We start from the raw sequence: 23,101 nt of genomic DNA on the forward strand, positions 1-23,101 counted from the left end.
AGTAAATTTTTATTTTTTTATTGTAAAGAATAATAAATACATTTTAATTTAATTCTTCATTTTAGCTTCTGTTTTTTCGACGAAGAATATTTGTGTAATATTTCTTCAAACTTATTATGATTAAAATTCAAAAAAAATATTTTGGCGAATCTAGAAAATCTGTAGAATCAAATTTAAATCTTATTTCAAAGTCTTTTGAATTCCTTTTAAAAATTTTGTTCTGGAAAGTCTAGAAGAAATAATGATTTGTCTTTGTTAGAAATATAGCTTGGTCCAATTTGTTATATATTCTAACAAAGTGTAGATTGGATTTTAACCTATTTAAAACATGTCATCCAAATTCTAAAATTAATCTTAATCAGGAAAAATTACTAATGATGTTCCATTAATTATTTTTTTTAATTTTTTCAAAAAGATTCGAATTAGCTAGTTTTTCTCTTCGTTTTTTCTGTTGAATTTTGAATTTTAAAGACTCGAAATTGAAGATAAACTGTTTCAAAATGTAATTGTAATTTTTTTTCGTGTTTTCTCGTCTTTTAAACCGTTCAATTAAGTGTAAATGTCATTAATTATTAATAATAACATAGAGTTAAAGGTAAATTGAGCAAATTGGCTATTTCTGGCAATTTATTGAAGTGTGTATCAAACTGGTAGCCCTTCGCATTAATCACTACCCAAGAAGTAGCTCTTGGTTTCAAAAAGGTTGGTGACCCCTGATATAGAACATTACACACGGCGCTCAAAATTTGTCAAAATGTTTTACTACAACTTTGGTGAGCTATGAAGCCTCTTCGCTTGATGGATTGTCGAAGCATTACGGCTACCGTAGTCAGACGTACTCTGCTTCAAAATACGGGTATTATTATGTTGCGTTGACCAGCTCTTCCTCCCAGGGATTTTAAGTTGCTGGTCACTCCCAAGTTCTTTTTAGGCAAGGCAAGGCAAGGCAGGCAAGGCAAGGCGACTTGGTAAATTTGAAATTGGTCTGTAGTTGTTGATAACAGAGGCATCTAGGCTCTGCTTTTTTTGAAGAGGTTTAATGACTGCAGTTTTGAAAGCCTTCGGGAGATTGCCAGATTAAATAGAATTATTAACTATTTGCAAGACGTCTGTTGATAGGCAGTCAAAAACATTCTTAAAGAAGTTGGTAGGTAAAACATCAAGGCAGCAGGTGGATGACTTTAGAGCTGTCACCGTTTCCACTAGAGTTTTAGAGTCTACGGCATTAAAGCTTGCCATCATTGCTGTGTTACTTTTGCCTACATTTTTTTATGGCACATAAGCTGGAGTTTAAATTGATCACCAGGCAGTAGTTGGTATTTTGTGGTTTATTCTCAAATATTTGACAATAATGAGACCAGCCTTGCATAGCGCATCCAGATGCGTGGCTCTAACCGGTCTGCCTCTGCCTCCCCCTCCCCGTTCTCTCCTCCCTCGTTGTTGTGTCTACCCTTTGCATTCCAAAAGCTTCAAGGCCGACACACAGTCAAACTTTTACTTTACAGACTGAATTGGAAAAACACTAGCTGTTTTGTAATATGACAATGGAAGTAAAGAAGTAACACTTAAATATGGATATATGTAAAAAATCTGGTACCGTCCGTGTGTATAAGGACCACAAAATGGCACCTATTAGCAGAAATATTATCCCGCCTTGTGTTTGGCAATATTATGCAAAACCACCTTGTTTTATCTTCTGGTAGCTGCTGATGTGTATTTGGGATCTGCATAAGTCCGGAAAATTTGCGCGCTTCCGCCATTGTGGTCTGTGCCGACTCCGTAGTCGATAAGATTCTTGTTTTTCTCTATCTTCTTGTTATGGGACATTCATCCTCCGCTGTTGCCATTTCCAATATAAAGTAGCGTAAAGTTATAACTTATATCGCGGTCAGTAAACTCGCTATAGTAGCGCTAAAAACTACCTGTATAGTGAGTTTACATTATTCACCCAAGGAACTTTAGTTATTAGAGAGTTCTGGTCAGACGTTTTTTCTAAGACACATTTCCGGTGTTGGTGTTTCCGGATGAGGAGATGCTGCTTCGTTGTTGATTGAAGTAAAGTCTGAATGTCATTAAAACAGTTAGCTCCATCTTTTGACACTTCTTCCACTCCCGTCCTTGCACGCTACACCGCTACAACAAAGATGACGGGGAGAAGACGCTGTCGAAGGTGAGCCACGTAAATAAGACCGCCCACTAAACGGCGCATCCTGAAGCGAAAGCGGCTTGAAGATGATCTGTAAAACATCATCTATGCGACATTTTGATGAAAGAACCACCATTACATGTTATGTAGACCACAAGGAAGTCTTTTACATTTAGAAAAAAAACACCTTTAATGCATGAAAATAGACCTGAAAAGACCCGCTTGTCGGCAGTACACTTTTATAATCAGGTGCGCCCTATGGTCCGAAAAATATGGTAGTCAACATCATATGATACATTTGGGAAACAGTAAGAATTCAATCTGATACAGTCAGCAACATTTTTTATGTTCTTAGGTGTCTGGTGGGACACCTAAGAACCACATTGCATACTTAACATTCTCAGCATGTTGGCCCTGACATCAAATTAAAATGAAGATCGGTACTGAATGTCGTGTATCGTCCAGAATACTCACGTCATATCCTCGCAGCACGGCCAAGTGGAATGACAACATCTGCAGGGGGATGACACTGAGGATGCCCTGCAGACAGTCGACAGTACGCGGCAGCTCGATGGTCCGATAGGCATCATTGATCACCTCAGTATCGTCCTGGCAACACAAGATGATGGGCCTGCCCTGATGGGGTGGGGGTGATAGGTGAACACCATTATTGAGAGTACTGTAGTTATACAGTAGGGAAGGGATTCATACGGTCTCGTTCCTGGGTGGATCTTATGTGAGAGGAGGAGGGGGTGTGTGTGTGTGTGTGGGGGGGGGGTAATCATTTTGCAATGCAGTCTGCTGAAAATGATGGAAAGCGCCACTCTACATAGCAACAGACGCTGCGGTCAAAGTTGGAATTGCCACAAAACACTTTTTAAGATATTCAACACTCTACTGCCATCTGGTGGCTATAAGGGTTAGTAGGAATGATGTTTGATAAGAAATTATGGAGTTTGAGCCTATTATCGAATCCTCTTATCGAACCGATTCCTTATCGATTCTCTTATGGAGTCCAGATAGGTTGTTGTATATGGAAAAAAACACACAATATTTGGTTTGACAAAAGCTCACTTTTATTATATAAGAAAAAAATTAAATCTAATAAATAAATAAATATTGACTGTTACCCCCCGAAAAAAATAAAATAAAATAAATAAATATTGACTGTTGTTACCCAAAGTATATTAAGTGGGATTTTTCAGAAAAACAAATATATACAGTAACACAAAAACAACCTGTCTCTGTGATCACTATAGGTGTATAAATAATAATATAGTGTATAATATAGTTCTAAAAAATCCCACTTAATATACTTTGGGTAACAACAGTCAATATTTTTTTAGGGGGGTAACAGTCAATATTTATTTATTTATTTAATTTAATTCTTATAAAATAAAAGTGAGCTTTTGTTAAACCAAATATTGTGTTTTTTTCCATATACAACAACCTATCTGGAATTGATAAGAGAATCGATAAGGAATCGGTTCAATAAGAGGATTCGATAATGGGCTCAAACTCGATAATTTCTTATCAAACATCATCCCTAGTTATTGTAAACGGTAAAAAATGGTACCACTATTTTTTTACTGTAACATTCTGGCGACTGAGTTGTCAATTTTGGATTGTTTTTTTTTACTAGCATTTGTGTTTTAACAGTGTATTACTGTAAATTTGAAAAATGGTACCAATGTTTTTTTACGGTAAAATTCAGACGACTGAACTGTTAGGTTCTCCACGGTGAAATCTACGGTTGTTGTTTTCACAGTGCATTCCTGTATTATTCATATATTAGTCACCGTCAAATGTACAGTGTTTTTTCAGCATATTAATAGAAATGGAAAAATGGTACCACTGTTCTTTCAAGGTAAAATTCTGGCAAATGAGCTGCCAGTTCTTTGCAGTAATACCTATTGTCATTTTTACACTGTAAGATTTGGTATATAAATGGCTTTAAAGGCCTACTGAAAGCCACTACTAGCGACCACGCAGTCTGATAGTTTATATATCAATGATGAAATCTTAACATTGCAACACATGCCAATACGGCCGGGTTAACTTATAAAGTGACATTTTAAAATTCCTGCCACACTTCCGGTTGAAAAACTCCTTTGGATATGATTTATGCGTGTGAAGTCACAAAATCCACGGAAGTGGTTGGACCCCATCGACCAGATATAAAAACCTCCTGTTTTCTTCGACAAAATTCCACAGTATTGTGGACATCTGTGTTGGTGAATCTTTTGCAATTTGTTTAATGAACAATGGAGGCTGCAAAGAAGAACGTTGTAGGTGGGATCGATCGGTGTATTAGCGGCTAAGTACAATACTTACAGCAACACAACAAGGACTACTTACTACGCCTAGCCGATGCTTGCCGCCAAACCCACGGATGAAGTCCTTCGTCGCGCCGTCGATCGCTGGAACGCAGGTGAGCACGGCTGTTGATGGGAAGATGAGGGCTGGCTGGCGTAGGTGGAGCGCTAATGTTTTTATCATAGTTCTGTGAGGTCCGGTTGCTAAGTTGCTAAATTAGCCTTAGCGTCGTTAGCAACAGCATTGTTAAGCCTTACCAGGCTGAGAATTTTTAACCGTGTAGTAACATGTACATGGTTTAATAGTATTGTTGATTTTCTGTCTATCCTTCCAGTCAGGGGTTTATTTATTTTGTTTCTATCTTCATTTGAGAACGATGCTATCACGTTAGCTCAGTAGCTAAGTGTGTCATCAATGTATTGTCGTGGAGATAAAAGTCACTGTGAATGTCCATTTCGCGTGCTCGACTCTCATTTTCAAGAGGATATAGTATCCGAGGTGGTTTAAAATACAAATCCGTGATCCACAATAGAAAAAGAAGAGAGTGTGGAATCCAATGAGCCAGCTTGTACCTAAGTTACGGTCAGAGCGAAAAAAGATACGTCCATCACTGCCTCTCCAGTCCTTCACTGTAACGTTCCTCATCTACGAATCTTTCATCCTCGCTCAAATTAATGGGGTAATCGTCGCTTTGTCGTTCTGAATCTCTCGCTCCATTGTAAACAACGGGGAATTGTGAGGAATACTAGCTCCTGTGACGTCACGCTACTTCCGGTACAGGCAAGGCTTTTTTTTATCAGCGAGCAAAAGTTGCGAACTTTATCGTCGATGTTCTCTACTAAATCCTTTCAGCAAAAATATGGCAATATCGCGAAATGATCAAGTATGACACATAGAATGGATCTGCTATTCCCGTTTGAATAAAAAAAAATTCATTTCAGTAGGCTTTTAAAATCACAAATCAAACAGATATTTAAGAATTTTTTTTTTATCCAACAAAAACATTTTTGGGAACTAATATGTATTGCTTTATTAGATGAAATTGAAGCTTAAAAGAAATGCAACTGCACGCAACACATTTTTTTGGTCAAAATGCGGCTAGATAAGCTACTTTATTGACATATTATTTCCAAACTTTTGTGGGCCAAATAAAATGACGTGGTGGCCAGATCTGGGGCCGTACTTATCAAGCTTCTCAGAATTACTCCTAAGAAGTCTGCTAAGAGTTGACTTAAGAGTAAATAAATTCTTCGCTGAAAGCTGCACTTAAAAGTTAGTTATCAAGCGTCTTACTCACACTTTCAGCGAAGTGTAGGACTGAATCTTAAGTGTCACACTCAGAGCTGAATTACGACATTACTATGTGCCGTAAACGGAATTTTAGGTGACGTCATTTCTGTGTCCATAGAAATGACCAATCACGGAAGGGAATCCCTTGTCTAAGAATAAAGAAATATCTTGGAAATATTTAAGTGGACAATGGGAGTGTATATTTTGACAATAAACAACAAAATAATACAAAACAAACTAGTCCCCGCCGGCACTCACGCTACCGCTCCCTCTCTTCTCTCGCCCACACACTCACTGACGTCACTCACCTCACGGCCACACACATACGCTACTGTCATAACATTTTCTTTCCAATTCATTAATTAGGCAACTAATTTGAAACTGGTGTGGGTGGCTCTATATATACTAGCCCACTGCAGACATGCAGAAATCAACATGGAATCGAAAAGTATTAAATCTGTGACAAAAATAATACCCGCTCTGTCTAAACGATACCGTTTGATCAGCTGCTCGTCATCAAACAAATCCAGAACATCGTTCCGCTCCCTGAATGTTCGCGCACGTCTCTCTCGCCTCAGTGCCATCCCCTGCTGGCAACTCCTAACCACTTAAGACACCTCTGAAGGTCTCTTAAATATCGTGGAGAGTAGGAGTGATTCTTAGACTTAAGAACGTTGATAAAAAGCTTTTATTCTTAAGTTTGAGAGTGGGACTAAATTTCGCAAATTCTCAGGACTTAAGTGTAAAATGGCACTCTAAGAAGCTTGATAAGTACGGCCCCAGGTCCCTGTGCCTTGAGTTTGACATCCGTGTTTAAGGGTGTAAACTCCCGCTTTGGGTTTTTTACAATGACACCAGTGATAACAAAACATTTGATTAAAACTTAAGAGCAGTCCTTGTTTTGGCTGCTCAGAAAAAAACATTAGCAGTAATAAAAGAGGGGAAAAAGTGTTGAATTTTTAAAGGCAAGCGATCGTTTTTCACATAACCAGACACCGGCAGCACTGAGTCACTGGCCCCGCTGCGCAGTACAATATTTAGAGGAACAATGGAAAGTATATTGTGAAGTCAGCTGTGTGATTCTCCCTTCCCCCGCACGCTCATTCTGAAATATATGGGGGGAGTGTGCATATTCTTTCGTCTTATTATCAGTGGTTGATTCACATTCACACTCTTGTGGCTGTTAAGAATGTTCAAATGTTGATGGCAACAGTTTGACCGTGGAAAGGATTACAATTAGAGATGTCCGATAATTGTAATGTCCGATAAATGCTTTAAAATGTAAAATCGGAAATAATCAGTATCGGTTTCAAAAAGTAAAATGTACGACTTTTTAAAATGCCGCTGTGTACACGGACGTAGGGAGAAGTACAGAGCGCCAATAAACCTTAAAGGCACTGCCTTTGCGTGCCGGCCCAGTCACATAATATCTACGGCTTTTCACACACACAAGTGAATGCAAGGCATATTTGGTCAACAGCCATACAGGTCACACTGAGGCTGACCGTATAAACAACTTTAACACTGTTACAAATATGCGCCACACTGTGAACCCACACCAAACAAGAATGACAAACACATTTCGGGAGAACATCCGCACCGTAACACAACATAAACACAACATAAACACAACAAAACAAATACCCAGAACCCCTTGCAGCACTAACTCTTCCGGGACGCTACAATATACACCCCGCGCTATCCCCTAGCCCCCCGCCCCCCGCAACCTCATCATGCTCTCTCAGGGAGAGCATGTCCCAAATTCCAAGCTGCTGTTTTGAGGCATGTTAAAAAAAATAATGCACTTTGTGACTACAATAATAAATATGGCAGTGCCATTTTGGAATTTTTCCCCAAAACTTGAGTTGATTTATTTTGGTAAACCTTGTTACATTGTTTAATGCATCCAGCGGGGCATCACAACAAAATTAGGCATAATAATGTGTTAATTCCACGACTGTATATATCGGTATCGGTTGATATCGGTATCGGTAATTAAGAGTTAGACAATATCCGAATATCGGATATCGGCAAAAAAAGCCATTATCGGACATCTCTAATTACAATAAATGCTCCAATTATCGCTAGGGTGTTTATTTACCTAGCATTCATTGGAAGAGGCCAATAATTGGACAGAGGCTCTTATTTTCTGAACACTCATAACTTTATTTTATTTTACCCTACTAAGGACTTGTAATGCATGAGCAAGTAGAAAGGACGCATCTATATCTCTTTGACCACACGGTCATTATTAATCAACAAGTGTATTGCACAATAGAGCAGTAACAGAACCGATGTTGCATTTAGTGGTCGGTAGCAAACTGCAGAGTCAGCAAGAATATCACGAATGAGTTCATTGTAAACAACAGTAGGGCAACTTTAACAGTTGAGTAGCACAAGCCACATTTTAAAGAGCATGCAGAGGCGGATCTTTTTTTCGCTCTGACCGTAACTTAGGTACAAGCTGGCTCATTGGATTCCACACTCTCTCCTTTTTCTATTGTGGATCACGGATTTGTATTTTAAACCACCTGGGATACTATATCCTCTTGAAAATGAGAGTCGAGAACGCGAAATGAACATTCACAGTGACTTTTATCTCCACGACAATACATCGGCGAAGCACTTTAGCTACGGAGCTAACGTGATAGCATCGGGCTTAACTGCAGATAGAAACAAAATAAATAAATCCCTGACTGGAAGGATAGACAGAAAATCAACAATACTATTAAACCATGGACATGTAAATACACGGTTAATGCTTTCCAGCCTGGCGAAGCTTAACAATGCTGTTGCTAACGACGCCATTGAAGCTAACTTAGCTACGGGACCTCACAGAGCTATGCTAAAAACATTAGCTATCCACCTACGCCAGCCAGCCCTCATCTGCTCATCAACACCCGTGCTCACCTGCGTTCCAGCGATCGACGGAGCGACGAAGGACTTCACCCGATCATTGATGCGGTCGGCGGCTAGCGTCAGATAGCGCGTCTGCTATCCGAGTCAAGGTCCTCCTGGTTGTGTTGCTGCAGCCAGCCGCTAATACACCGATCCCACCTACAGCTTTCTTCTTTGCAGTCTTCATTGTTCATTAAACAAATTGCAAAAGATTCACCAACACAGATGTCCAGAATACTCTGGAATTTTGCGATGAAAACAGAGCTTTTTGTATTGCATCCAATGGGTACGAATACTTCCGTTTCAACCATTGACGTCACACGCATACGTCATCATACCGAGACGTTTTCAACCGGAAGTTTCGCGGGAAATTTAAAATTGCACCTTATAAGTTAACCCGGCCGTATTGGCATGTGTTGCAATGTTAAGATTTCATCATTGATATATAAACTATCAGACTGCGTGGTCGCTAGTAGTGGCTTTCAGTAGGCCTTTAAGTGTATAGCTGATCAGCCTGCTAACAGTCTGTCAATGTCAACACTTGTGAATTTGGAATCATTTCATCAATCACAGTTGACGTTATTAAGTAATACAAACTATTTCAGGGATACAAAACTTCAGGGAGCTATTCATCCCATCCATCTTCAACCGCTTATCCGGAATCGGGTCGCGGGGACAACAGCTCCAGCAGAGCTACTATTTTATTAAAATTTGTATTCACCTTTATAAGACATGCTGCTTTCTGCACTTTTAGTTTTTGTTTTCATTTACCGTATTTTTCGTAGTATAAGTCGCTCCGGAGTATAAGTCGCTCCGGAGTATAAGTCGCTCCGGAGTATAAGTCGCTCCGGAGTATAAGTCGCACCGGCCGAAAATGCATAATAAAGAAGGAAAAAAACATATATAAGTCGCACTCGAGTATAAGTCGCATTTTTTGGGGAAATGTATTTGATAAAAGCCAACACCAAGAATAGACATTTGAAAGGCAATTTAAAATAAATCAAGAATAGTGAACAACAGGCTGAATAAGTGTACGTTATATGAGGCATAAATAACCAACTGGTATGTTAACGTAACATATTATGGTAAGAGTCATTCAAATAACTATAACATATAGAACATGCTATACGTTTACCAAACAATCTGTCACTCCTAATCGCTAAATCCCATGAAATCTTATACGTCTAGTCTCTTACGTGAATGAGATCAATAATATGATTTGATATTTGACGCTAATGTGTTAATAATTTCACTCATAAGTCGCTCCTGAGTATAAGTCGCACTCAAACTATGAAAAAAACTGCGACTTATAATCCGAAAAATACGGTACTTGTTTTTTTATTTATTTAAACATACTTAAGTGTTGGAGTATTTGTAATAATATTGTTCAAAATTTTGACGCCAATATGTCCCTTATACCAGTGGTCCCCAACCTTTTTGTAGCTGGGGACCGGTCAACGCTTGAAAAATTGTCCCATTGACTGGGGTGGGGGATTTTTTATTTTTTTTTCATAAAGAAATACAATCATGTGTGCTTACGGACTGTATCCCTGCAGACCGTATTGATCTATATTGATATATAATGTATATATTGTGTTTTTTATGTTGATTTAATTAAAAATAAAAAAATAAAAAAAAATAAAAAAATTTAAATTAAATTTCTTGCGCGGCCCGGTACCAATCGGTCGGCCGCGGCCCGGTGGTTGGGGACCACTGCCTTATACTGTAATGAATATCGGCTCCAAATATCGGTTATTGGCCTCCTCCACCACTAATAATCAGTATCGGCCCTGAAAAAAACCTATCAGTCGATGTCTAAATTCAATAATATTTTTTTAGAAAGATACAACACGTTTTTTTTTTTTACGTACCGATCTAGCAGTGACCTGCTGCAGGGCGTTGTGACACTTGGAGTAGCAGGCATCCTTCATGATAATCATGATGACTGGCATGTGTTTGTCAATGAGGGCCAGAGGGCCGTGCTTCAGCTCGCCCGCCAGGATGCCTTCTGAGTGCATGTAGGTGATCTCCTTTATTTTCTGTATTCCAAAAGGTCAGAATTAAACAGACTCAAAACTCTTTGTGGAAATTCACCAGGGCAAGGGGCATGCACAGTTCTTTGCGAAAGGGGTTCTGGGATGCTACAACAACTCACCAGTGCCCCCTCCAGGCATGTGGCATAATTAAAACCACGGCCCATAACCAGAAGAGACCTTTGTTGGTACAGCTCCTCTGCGATGGTCTTAATCTTTCCATCCAGAGACAACACCTGTTTGATCAACTCTGGGACACATACAAAAAAGGTTTTTGTAATAACAATATGTCATGTCCTTTGTTTGTGTATGCATTTTTTAAAAATGTGGATCAAGGATTTATTTAATGGACTTAAAAGAAAAAGGAATTTTAGGGAGCTGTGTTTCTATCTGAATGTACAATGGGGTACATAACATAAATTGCCAGTAAGAGTGAATGTGAGTGTGAATGGTTGTTTGTTCCACTGCCTTCTGAAACAGGATTTTCTTTTGCCATTTTTTTGTGTCCCCGTTCGATATAAATAGCACTGACAAGACAAAGAATGCAGGAATGAAATTTTCCCCAAAGAATAGATCCCATGATTTTTATGTAACCTCCGCAGTGTAATTCTTTGACTGTATATTTGTGTGTGTAAGCCAACTCTTCTACTGCTCAACCCCTGCTCACAAAAGTGTGGAAAATTGTCAAAACACATTCAGCCATTTTGCCCATGCTACTATTTTTTTTAATTCAAATACACCATATTGTGGGTATGTTATTAATTTCAAAAGTTTGGCCACATAACACAGATCGACTTAAAATGTGTCACACAGCAAAACATCCACTGTCACTTTAGGATGTTTAGACAAATCATTATAAATTGCTACAGCTCTTTACTGAACTAACACACACGTCTGTGATATTTGATCAGTATTGGTTGTAAGACTTAGACAAACTTTAATGACTCACAAGGGAAATGGATGATATTTGTCTGTTACCAGACCACTTCTATGTTAGCTACCTCTCTTTGTTTATAATGTATTTTTTTTTTGCTGCATCTGTTACATATACTGTAATATTGTACATGGTAATTGGGATTTGTTATATATATTGTATATTTTATACACTGTACCGGTATATATAATAGGTAAATATTACATATATGTTATATTTGTATTGCTACTATGGTACATTTTTAGTCTACTTTATAACTTTTGTTTTCAGCCTCTTTTTGTGCCCTTGTGTGCATTATCTTTTCCATCCTTATCCCATACTTGCCAACCCTCCCGTTTTTAGCGGGAGAATCCCGATATTCAGCGCCTCTCCCGACAACCTCCCGGCAGAGATTTTCTCCCGACAAACTCCCGGTATTCAGCCGGAGCTGGAGGCCACGCCCCCTCCAGCTCAATGCGGACCTGAGACTGAGTGGGGACAGCCTGTTCTCACGTCCGCTTTCCCACAATATAAACAGCTTGCCTGCCCAAAGACGTCATAACATCGAGGGCTTTTATAGAGTGCACAACTGCGCACACAAGGAGACGAAGCAGAAGAACGAGGAAATTACAGACATGGCGGCCGAAATTATATACTCATCATGAACGGAGAAGTTAAACAGGACAATACTGCCATCTAATGGATAGCCACTGGAACACTGAAATTCAAGTATTTTATTTTTTTTCTATGTAAATAAAATAAAATAAAAAATATATATATATAGCTAGAATTCACTGAAAGTCAAGTATTTCATACATACATACATACATACATACATATATATATATATATATATATATATATATATATATATATATATATATATATATATATATATATATATATATATATATATATATATATATATATATATATATATATATATATATGAAATACTCGAGTTGGTGAATTCTAGCTGTAAATAACCACACACCCCGCCCCCAAACAACCCCCCCACCTAGCGATATTGGAGGTCTCAAGGTTGGCACCATCCTTTGTAACTGAGCTAATGTGTGGAACAATTTCCCTTGTGGATCATTAAAGTTTGTCTAAGCCTAAGTTTAAGTCTAAGACAGGGGTCACCAACCTTTTTGAAACCAAGAGCTACTTCTTGGGTACTGATTAATTCGAAGGGCTACCAGTTTGATACACACTTAAATAAATTGCCAGAAATAGCCAATTTGCTCAATTTACCTTTAACTCTATGTTATTATTAATAATTAATGACATTTACACTTAATTGAACGGTTTAAAAGAGGAGAAAACACGAAAAAAATGACAATACAATTTTGAAACATAGTTTATCTTCAATTTTGATTCTTTAAAATTCAAAATTCAACCGAAAAAAAGAAGAGAAAAACTAGCTAATTCGAATCTTTTTGAAAAAATTAAAAAAATAATTTATGGAACATCATTACTAATTTTTCCTGATTAAGATTAATTTTAGAATTTTGATGAAATGTTTTAAATAGGTTAAAATCCAATCTACACTTTGTTAGAATATATAACAAATTGGACCAAGCTATATTTCTAACAAAGACAAATCATTATTTCTTCTAGATTTTCCAGAACAAAAATTTTAAAAGAAATTCAAAAGCCTTTGAAATAAGATTTAAATTTGATACTACAGATTTTCTAGATTTGCCGGAATAATTTTTTGGAATTTTAATCATAATAAGTTTGAAGAAATATTTCACAAATATTCTTCGTCGAAAAAACAGAAGCTAAAATGAAGAATTCAATTAAAATGTATTTATTATTCTTTACAATAAAAAATAAATAAATTACTTGAACATTGATTAAAATTGTCAGGAAAGAAGAGGAAGGAATTTAAAAGGTAAAAAGGTATATGTGTTTAAAAATCCTAAAATCATTTTTAAGGTTGTATTTTTTTCTCTAAAATTGTCTTTCTGAAAGTTATAAGAAGCAAAGTAAAAAAATTCATGAATTTATTTAAACAAGTGAAGACCAAGTCTTTAACATATTTTCTTGGATTTTCAAATTTTATTTGAGTTTTGTCTCTCTTAGAATTAAAAATGTCGGGCAAAGCGAGACCAGCTTGCTAGTAAATAAATAAAATTTAAAAAAATAGAGGCAGCTCACTGGTAAGTGCTGCTATTTGAGCTATTTTTAGAACAGGCCAGCGGGCTACTCATCTGGTCCTTACGGGCTACCTGGTGCCCGCGGGCACCGCGTTGGTGACCCCTGCTCTAAGATATAGCCGCCACCAAGCAAAACAGCAGGACTACACAACTAATTGTACAAAAGTCATTGACCATTTGTCTAATAATTTTGAAACTCCTAAATTACATGTATGTAGTGGCAGTTTTAGTTATGGGCCACATGGATGATTGCCCAGGATGAGGGGGGAAATACATTCATATTTATTTGGGCTGAGCACCCGGTGCCCCCAATGGTGCACTAAAACAATGACGGACAGTTAGAGATTCTCATCACAAGTCGACATCTCTGCTTATATAATCAAGGATGTGAGGACATGAGCGCGCGATGCAGGTACATATTTGAATTACTGTAGAAATCGCGCATTTGCAACATCCTGGCAGTTTTCGGCACGTGCATAAAGTATGAGCGCTCAGGCGGGTATTGATTAAGTGTGCGCTACAGCCAGAAAAAAACAAAATACATTGCGCAGTGATGTGTTCAGGGCCGGCCCGTGGCGTAGGCCGTATAGGCAAATGCTAAGGGCGCCGTCCATCAGGGGGCGCCACGCCAGTGCCACAAATGTTGGAGGAAAAAAAAAAGAAAAAAAAGTTGGTACTATTATTTCTAAATACATAAAATAATCCCACGTTGATTAAAATGCAAAGTAAAGCCTATTTAATAGAAATATTATTTGTTAAAACATTACCCCCCCCCCCCCCCCCCCCCCTCCCTTCCCGTATCATGACGTCACCACATAAAAAAATCAACACAAGATGTCAAATTGGCCAAAACTGTCAGGTGCCCAGGGAAGAAAAAATGGAAAAGAAGAGGAGGAGAAACGAGAAAAAGACAGAGGTAGCAGGGAGGTAACGTTAGCCTATATGAAATTATTTGTCTGTTACAGAATGTGATAGTAACCTGGCTTTTTAGCATTAAGCTAATGTTACATGATTCGGCAATTGCTAATCTATAAATAGCTAGTTCTGTTTTAACGTTGGGTTAATATTGTGGAGGGGGCTAAAGGGGATGGGACAAATGCAGAGGACAAATTTCACCACATCTAGTGTGTGTGTGACAATCATTGGTACTTTAATCTTTAATCTTAATTGTTATGGAAAATAATGTAACGTTAGGTAATTACAGTACTCCCTGGTGTACAGTAATTTGTAAGTCATTCTAGTTAATGCAATATTAAAAAGCACAAATATCAATCAATCAATCAATGTTTATTTATATAGCCCTAAATCATCGATGCGGTCGGCGGCTAGCGTCGGATAGCACGTCTGCTATCCTCAAAGTCCTCCTGGTTGTGTTGCTGCAACCAGCCGCAAATACACCGATCCCACCTACAGCTTTCTTCTTTGCAGTCTCCATTGTTCATTAAACAAATTGCAAAAGATTCACCAACACAGATGTCCAGAATACTGTGGAATTTTGCGATGGAAACAGAGCTGTTTGTATTGTGATACAATGTGTCCGAATACTTCCGTTTCAACCATTGACGTCACGCGCAAACGTCATCATACAAAGACTTTTCAACCGGAAGTTCCCCGGGAAATTTAAAATTGCACTTTATAAGTTAACCCGGACGTATTGGCATGTGTTGCAATGTTAAGATTTCATCATTGATATATAAACTATCAGACTGCGTGGTCGGTAGTAGTGGCTTTCAGTAGGCCTTTAAGAAAGCGCACCATTGAATCTATTGAAGCCAGAAACGTCTCTAACATAAAGGGAGTATATCTCCCAAATAATTTTGAGCACAAGCCATGCCACAAATTACGTTTACAGCCATGGGAAAACATTTTAGCAGTTGAGTGTTTTGTTACCAGGTAGGTCCTTGAGGCTGTCAATGATCTCCAGTCTTCTCTTTTGCAGTGAGAGCCTGTCTTCACTTATCATCAGACCAAACATGATGAGTGCAACAAACTGACTGGTGTACGCCTGCGCCACACACAGAGGAACATTTTTTTTTTTAGTATTTTTATATAACTAGATCGATTTTTTTTTAGGGAAGAAAGTTGGATCTCAATGGTATACCTTGGTACTAGCTACTCCAATCTCAGGCCCAGCATTAATGTGGACTCCACAGTCTGTTACCCTGCAAATGGAGCTGCCCACAGTGTTGGTTACACCCACTGTGAGAGCACCTCTGTCCTTACAATAACGTAAGGCCATCAAGGTGTCTGCTGTCTCTCCTGATGGTACAACGAGATAAGGGTTACAAATGCATCATGACATAGCGTGCAGGAATGCTGGGACGGCTGTCACCTGACTGGCTGATAAAGAAGCTGACATCATCTCTGAAAACTGGTGTATTGCGGTCCAGGAAGTCGCTCGCTAGTTCCACCATGACAGGCAGTTCTGTCAGCTCCTCCAGGATCTGTCTGGTCTGAAAATGTTGCAGGGCAAAGTAAACTCCTCACTTCCACCATAAACGTTTATTATTCTCACAAACTTTGACGATCACCCTCTACTCACAGCAACAGCTGCATGGAAACTCGTGCCGCAGCCAATCAGGATTAGCCTTCTGCAGCGTTTGATTTCCTTCAGGTGGTCCTTCAGCCCTCCGAGGATCACTAAGAAGGTGGTAAAGGAGGTAGTTGTATTGCAGTACTATATGTGCTCATGCATCTTGCATGTCAAGTGTGCAACTCCCAGGGGAGACATAAAGAGTATATTATGCTTACCAGTGTTGGAGTCAAAACAAATTCGACCTCTCATCGTGTTCACTACTGACTCTGGCTGCTCAAAGATCTCTTTCTGCATGAAGGAATCAAAGTTTCCTGCAAAAAGTGTGGAAATACATTAATACTATATAAATAGCTTCTACACAGTCTAAATATAAATTGATCAAGTACACCAACCCAGTGCGGTACAGTTTAACACCAACAGAAACTACAGTCACAAAGATTGTTTTCATTGTTTTTTCCCCCAATTACACATGAACACTATAAACAATAACAGCAAAAAGGTGGAACATATAAAAAAATGTTTTGTGACAATTAGAGATGTCCGCTAATATCGGACTGCCGATATTATCGGCCGATAAATGCTTTAAAATGTCATATCGGAAATGATCGGTATCAGTTTCAAAAAGTAAAATGTAGGACTTTTTAAAACGCCGCTGTACGGAGTGGTACACGGACGTAGGGAGAAGTACAGAGCGCCAATAAACCTTAAAGGCACTGCCTTTGCGTGCCGGCCCCAATCACATAATACGGCTTTTCACACACACAAGTAAATGCAAGGCATGCTTGGTCAACAGCCATACAGGTCACACAACTTTAACACTGTTACAAATATGCGCCACACTGTGAACCCACACCAAACAAGAATGACAAACACTTTTCGGGAGAACATCCGCACCGTAACACAACATAAACACAACAGAACAAATACCCAGAACCCCTTGCAGCACTAACTCTTCCGGGACGCTACAATATACACACCCACTACCCCCTACCCCCAAAATCCTGCCCCCCCCCCCCAACCCCGCCCACATCAACCTCCTCATGCTCTCTCAGGGAGAGCATGTCCCAAATTCCAAGCTGCTGTTTTGAGGCATGTTAAAAAAAATAATGCACTTTGTGACTTAAATAATAAATATGGCAGTGCCATGTTGGCATTTTTTTCCATAACTTGAGGTAATTTATTTTGGAAAACCTTGTTACACTGTTTAATGCATCCAGCGGGGCATCACAACAAAATTAGTATGTATCGGTATCGGTTGATATCGGAATCGGTAATTAAGAGTTGGACAATATCGGAATATCGGATATCGGCAAAAAAGCCATTATCGGACATCTCTAGTGACAATAGCTTTTGTTATCAGTATCTAATGTCTTAGCAAATCGACATATGTTGGTGTTAGCCTGTATCAAAATGTTTTTGTTGTCGGAAGAAAGAGGTCAGACACTCATGGTTAAGGTAAAGGGAATTTGTTTATCCATCTGATAAAGTGTATGTTTTGGTATTAAATTTGTGTCCTAATGAATGGAAATTGAAAAAACAAAAAAGACTATTTGAATTTCATTTTGAAATACAAAAAAGAACATTGAAAAACAAAGTGTTCTTTTTTGTGTCGAAGAGCAATAAAAACATCTAAAAACAATTGACTTTCATTTTATATTTAATTTCACAAAAAATTCCTACTCTGACACCAAAAATGGTCATTTTCAAAGTAAAAGCAGGGATAATTACTATGGTGCCCGTGTGCCAGGCTAAAATGTATTTGGAGCCCTACACAGAAGTGATTGTAGACCTTGCCCAACAAGGAATGACATCTACATAAATCTCTACGCACATATCACAGGGAAGACGCGAAAAAGAACTTGATCACGTATAGGGTTGGGTATCGAGTATCGAGTATCGATTGGAACCGGGACTAACTTTCCGATTCTCCCGGAATCGTTCAAAAGTTTAAATTTCGATTCTTAGTTTCGATACCCAGTCCGCCGACCGGAAAAAAAGAATAAGTCCGCCGACCGGAAGAAGAAGCCGCTGAACACCAACGAAGAAGCGCCCACCACCGGAAGTGTTAGCATAGCCGAGCCTATGTAGCCGAGCGAGTCAGTCAAGCATGGATAGCGGGCGTCGGCGGTCGAAAGTGTGGCTTTATTTTACTAAAAAAAATGAAATATCGGCGAAATGTAACACGTGCGACAGGACTGTTTCGTGCTTAGGAGGGTGCACGTCGAACATGATGAAGCACCTCCGAGTTCATGGAGTACAAATAAATGCGTGTCCTGTCTTCGACGCGCTGCGCCGACCGTCCTCCTCTGGCTCCGACGCCCAGCCTGGCACCTCGGTGACTGCACTGCAGTCCGAATCCGGTAAGTAAAACAATATATATGCAATAAATAATGTGTTTTGCGCCAATGTTGAGGCAGCTAACAAATTAGCCCGCGTATTTTTTCATAGACAATTTACAACCTGCTAGCCAGGCTCCGCGATGTGCTCAGCGTACTCCGTTCACCGTAGCGGCAATGAGGAGGATGTCGGTGCCACAGACGGAAGAGTGCCACAGAAAGGTCACTGCACATATAGTCAAAAGACTGCATCCCTTTTCAGAGGTGGAATCTCCAACATTTAGGTTAGTTAAGCAATAACGTTAGAGCTAAGCTAATTGATACTGGGCTAAACAGTAACAGCAACATTACATGTTTGTTTATGTTTGCAGGGATATGGTGAAAACTCTCAACCCAAAATACATACCACCTTCCAGGGGCTACCTGTCAAACACATTGATCCCGGCATGGCACAAGAAGAATCGGAACCGGGAATCGAAACAAAGAATCGGAATCGGAATCGTTCGAATTCAAACGATACCCAACCCTAATCATGTACCATACAATACTGCAGTACAGTATTTTTTTCTTACAGGCCAGTCATGGCCTTTATTTGTTTAATTATTGCTGATTACTGTTCTAATCTATTATGCAATGCATCAAACAAGTTGTGTATTTAAAAAACAACAAGGAAAGGGTAATTTGGAAAACAGTGTGACAACAATCAGCCAACAGAGGGCGTCAAAGTTCAGCGTAGTAAAAATAAAAATGATATGGTTTTCAAAGCATTAATTCTGGTATTTTACATGTCTTATATTGTTTCAAACTGGTAACTGACCTTTCATAATCTGCTGCAGCTCCATTTTAAGGGTCAGGATGGCCCGCACAGGGTCTTCACCCGCCTGCCGGTTCATCCTGTGGATGGAAAGTTGCCCTCCTCTCACCACAGCAATGTCATCGTCCTCCAGGTACAACACCTTGTTGGTGTGCTCGATAATGGCACTGTCAGTCAAGGAGGAAACAGTGTTTACAAAGGGAGTGCAACATAAAGTGATGTGTTTCCACGTATGGTAAAATGAGAGTTTATATAAAAGGACTTTCACCTGGCATCAGAGGCAAAGTAATACTCCACAGCCCTGCCATCCCCTACAGCGTTAATATTGCTGTCTTGGCGGTTATGGTCGTTCTTTTCCTTGATGTCTTCCTTTAGGAGAGCTGTGGGGTTAACAAACAAGAGGTCGGAGGTCACCTCAGAGTTGTTGAGTCCCTAAAATTGATATGTGAACAATTCTTCCTCTGAGCTTCCACATATAAAAAAAAGGGTCATTGTATTTAATGTTAAGATAAGCTAAGAAATCCTGAAAATGATCTTTTTACTTTTTGAAGGACTATCTAGCAAAATAACTACAAAGGCAAGTCTTCCAAGCAGAGGCAAATTGTTGATTGAAGAAGATCCAGTGTTGTGAAAAAAGGGCTGCTTCATAAAAAATGCAAGCAGTTGCCGAATCAGACAGTAATGGATGGATTTTGATGACATTTTCAGGAAATGTCCAAAATAGGTTCTGAAACAAGTGCTTCTGTAGTTTTTTTTAAAATTATTCTTCATATATGAGTTTGTCAAAGTATGGGTAACACATTTTCTGAGAAAGTTCTAGCAGACACTACTCTAAGTTGTGCCCACAAGGGTGACGACAAAGGAAATGAAGCGTGTCTTAAAAACATGCCCACGCTGGCAATGCGAGAATGGAGACTTGATTTGTAACATGATCCAAGATTGATTATTATTTCCGTTGTTGAATGTATTGTTTTTTTCGGCTGATTATATACAACCCTAACCAAAACCGTGACTTATTTTCAGCAGTATTTTTTATTTATTTATTTCTGATTACCCGGTTATGTATTTTCTCTCCAGCTTCAGTTTCGTTTAAGACATGCTTCACTTCCGTTGTCGGCACCCCTGTGGGCACATTCTTTTTAGTAAACCAGACTTAAAGTGGGCGTGACTGCGACCTAAAGTGCGTGCGACTTAGGGTAGTTCCGCGCAGCTGCAGCTAGATATACTTGTATTTTCTCAGAACACCAGGACTAGCCAAGATTAATGATGGATTTTTTATGTGGAACACAATTTTTTTTTTCTTTTTTTATGACACATCATCTCGACTTCAAACTTTTGGCATCCTTAAACAAGACACTAAGCACTGGAACAGACCTACAAATTAACATACTTTAATGACGCAAATGTATTATTGTCCAAGCTCAGTTGGATTATTCCCATTTAACTATAGTCTTTTTTATGCAATCAAACAAGATTTAAAAAGAGAAAAAAATATTTGCAACATTATCTTACCATCATTTACTTTGTTTGCACCATGACTTTACTTATAGTAAGCAATCTTAAAGGCCTACTGAAATGATTTTTTTTTATTCAAACGGAAATAGCAGATCCATTCTATGTGTCATACTTGATCATTTCGCGATATTGCCATATTTTTGCTGAAAGGATTTAGTACTGGTAGTAGTAGAAGTGTGGCGGGAATTTTAAAATTGCACTTTATAAGTTAACCCGGTCGTATTGGCATGTGTTGCAATGTTAAGATTTCATCATTGATATATAAACTATCAGACTGCGTGGTCGCTAGTAGTGGCTTTCAGTAGGCCTTTAACATTCGGCAAACCAGTAGAGTACCGGTCAATCCTTTTTAATAAGATTCAAAACCTGAGTCATTACTTGTTTCATCACAGCTGGTGTGGTTGTCAATCTGTCCTGGTACTGTTTGTTTTAAAAAACTTCAGAATATTAAAGTTTACATTCGTCACAAGCTCAGGCAGGCTGGTGCAGAAGCGTTTCCTCTTCAGGGGAAAGCTTGAAAGGATTTAGTAGAGAAAATCGACGATAAAGTTCGCAACTTTTGCTCGCTGATAAAAAAAGCCTTGCCTGTAGCGGAAGTAGCGTGACGTCACAGGAGCTAGTATTCCTCACAATTCCCCGTTGTTTACAATGGAGCGAGAGAGATTCGGAGCGACAAAGCGACGATTACCCCATTAATTTGAGCGAGGATGAAAGATTCGTAGATGAGGAACGTTACAGTGAAGTACTCGAGAGGCAGTGATGGATGTATATTTTTTCGCTCTGACCGCAACTTAGGTACAAGCTGGCTCATTGGATTCCACATTCTCTCCTTTTTCTATTGTGGATCACGGATTTGTATTTTAAACCACCTCGGATACTATATCCTCTTGAAAATGAGAGTCGAGCACGCGAAATGGACATTCACAGTGACTTTTATCTCCACGATAATACATCGACGACACACTTAGCTACTGAGCTAACGTGATAGCATCGTTCTCAAATGAAGACAGAAACAAAATAAATAAACCCCTGACTGGAAGGATAGACAGAAGATCAACAATACTATTAAACCATGTACATGTAACTACACGGTTACAAATTCTCAGCCTGGTAAGGCTTAACAATGCTGTTGCTAACGACGCTAAGGCTAATTTAGCAACTTAGCAACCGGACCTCACAGAACTATGATAAAAACATTAGCGCTCCACCTACGCCAGCCAGCCCTCATCTTCCCATCAACAGCCGTGCGTTCCAGCGATCGACGGCGCGACGAAGGACTTCATCCGTGGGTTTGGCGGCAAGCATCGGGTAGGCGTAGTAAGTAGTCCTTGTTGTGTTGCTGTAAGTATTGTACTTAGCCGCTAATACACCGATCGATCCCACCTACAACGTTCTTCTTTGCAGCCTCCATTGTTCATTAAACAAATTGCAAAAGATTCACCAACACAGATGTCCAGAGTACTGTGGAATTTTGTCGAAGAAAACAAGGTTTTTATATCGGGTCAGATGGGGTACAACCACTTCCGTTGATTTTGTGACGTCCCGCGCATAAATCATATCCAAAGGAGTTTTTCAACCGGAAGTGTGGCGGGAATTTTAAAATGTCACTTTATAAGTTAACCCGGCCGTATTGGCATGTGTTGCAATGTTAAGATTTCATCATTGATATATAAACTATCAGACTGCGTGGTCGCTAGTAGTGGCTTTCAGTAGGCCTTTAACATTCGGCAAACCAGTAGAGTACCGGTCAATCCTTTTTAATAAGATTCAAAACCTGAATCATTACTTGTTTCATCACAGCTGGTGTGGTTGTCAATCTGTCCTGGTACTGTTTGTTTTAAAAAACTTCAGAATATTAAAGTTTACATTCGTCACAAGCTCAGGCAGGCTGGTGCAGAAGCGTTTTCTCTTCAGGGGAAAGCTTGAAAGCGTACCATGAATTGATTAACGTGGACCCTGACTTAAACAAGTTGAAAAACGTATTCGGGTGTTACCATTTAGTGGTCAATTGTACGGAATATGTACTGTACTGTGCAATCAACTAATAAGTCTTAATCAATCAAAAGCTCAGGTAGGCTGACGCAGGCCTATTACGCAGCTGCTGCCTCTCTGTTGGACTACGGTACTGCACATTATTTTCAA

General features: G+C 39.1%; 1 protein-coding gene across 1 annotated transcript in view; it reads right to left on the reverse strand.

The window, feature by feature from the left end:
* The window catches only part of gfpt2 (glutamine-fructose-6-phosphate transaminase 2), a 64,551-nt gene that overhangs the window by 1,826 nt on the left and 39,624 nt on the right, over positions 1–23,101 (reverse strand). Inside the window, exons 9-18 of the mRNA XM_062045926.1 lie at positions 19,713–19,824; positions 19,448–19,611; positions 16,510–16,605; positions 16,301–16,398; positions 16,091–16,211; positions 15,860–16,017; positions 15,649–15,763; positions 10,806–10,933; positions 10,522–10,689; positions 2,621–2,782 (exon numbers count right to left, since the gene is read on the reverse strand). Coding sequence (XP_061901910.1) covers positions 2,621–2,782; positions 10,522–10,689; positions 10,806–10,933; positions 15,649–15,763; positions 15,860–16,017; positions 16,091–16,211; positions 16,301–16,398; positions 16,510–16,605; positions 19,448–19,611; positions 19,713–19,824 — 1,322 coding nt within the window. The remainder of the gene's footprint in view (positions 1–2,620; positions 2,783–10,521; positions 10,690–10,805; positions 10,934–15,648; positions 15,764–15,859; positions 16,018–16,090; positions 16,212–16,300; positions 16,399–16,509; positions 16,606–19,447; positions 19,612–19,712; positions 19,825–23,101) is intronic.

The sequence above is a fragment of the Entelurus aequoreus genome, linkage group LG04, assembly GCF_033978785.1.
Source record: "Entelurus aequoreus isolate RoL-2023_Sb linkage group LG04, RoL_Eaeq_v1.1, whole genome shotgun sequence".
In the NCBI taxonomy this organism is placed as follows: domain Eukaryota; kingdom Metazoa; phylum Chordata; class Actinopteri; order Syngnathiformes; family Syngnathidae; genus Entelurus; species Entelurus aequoreus.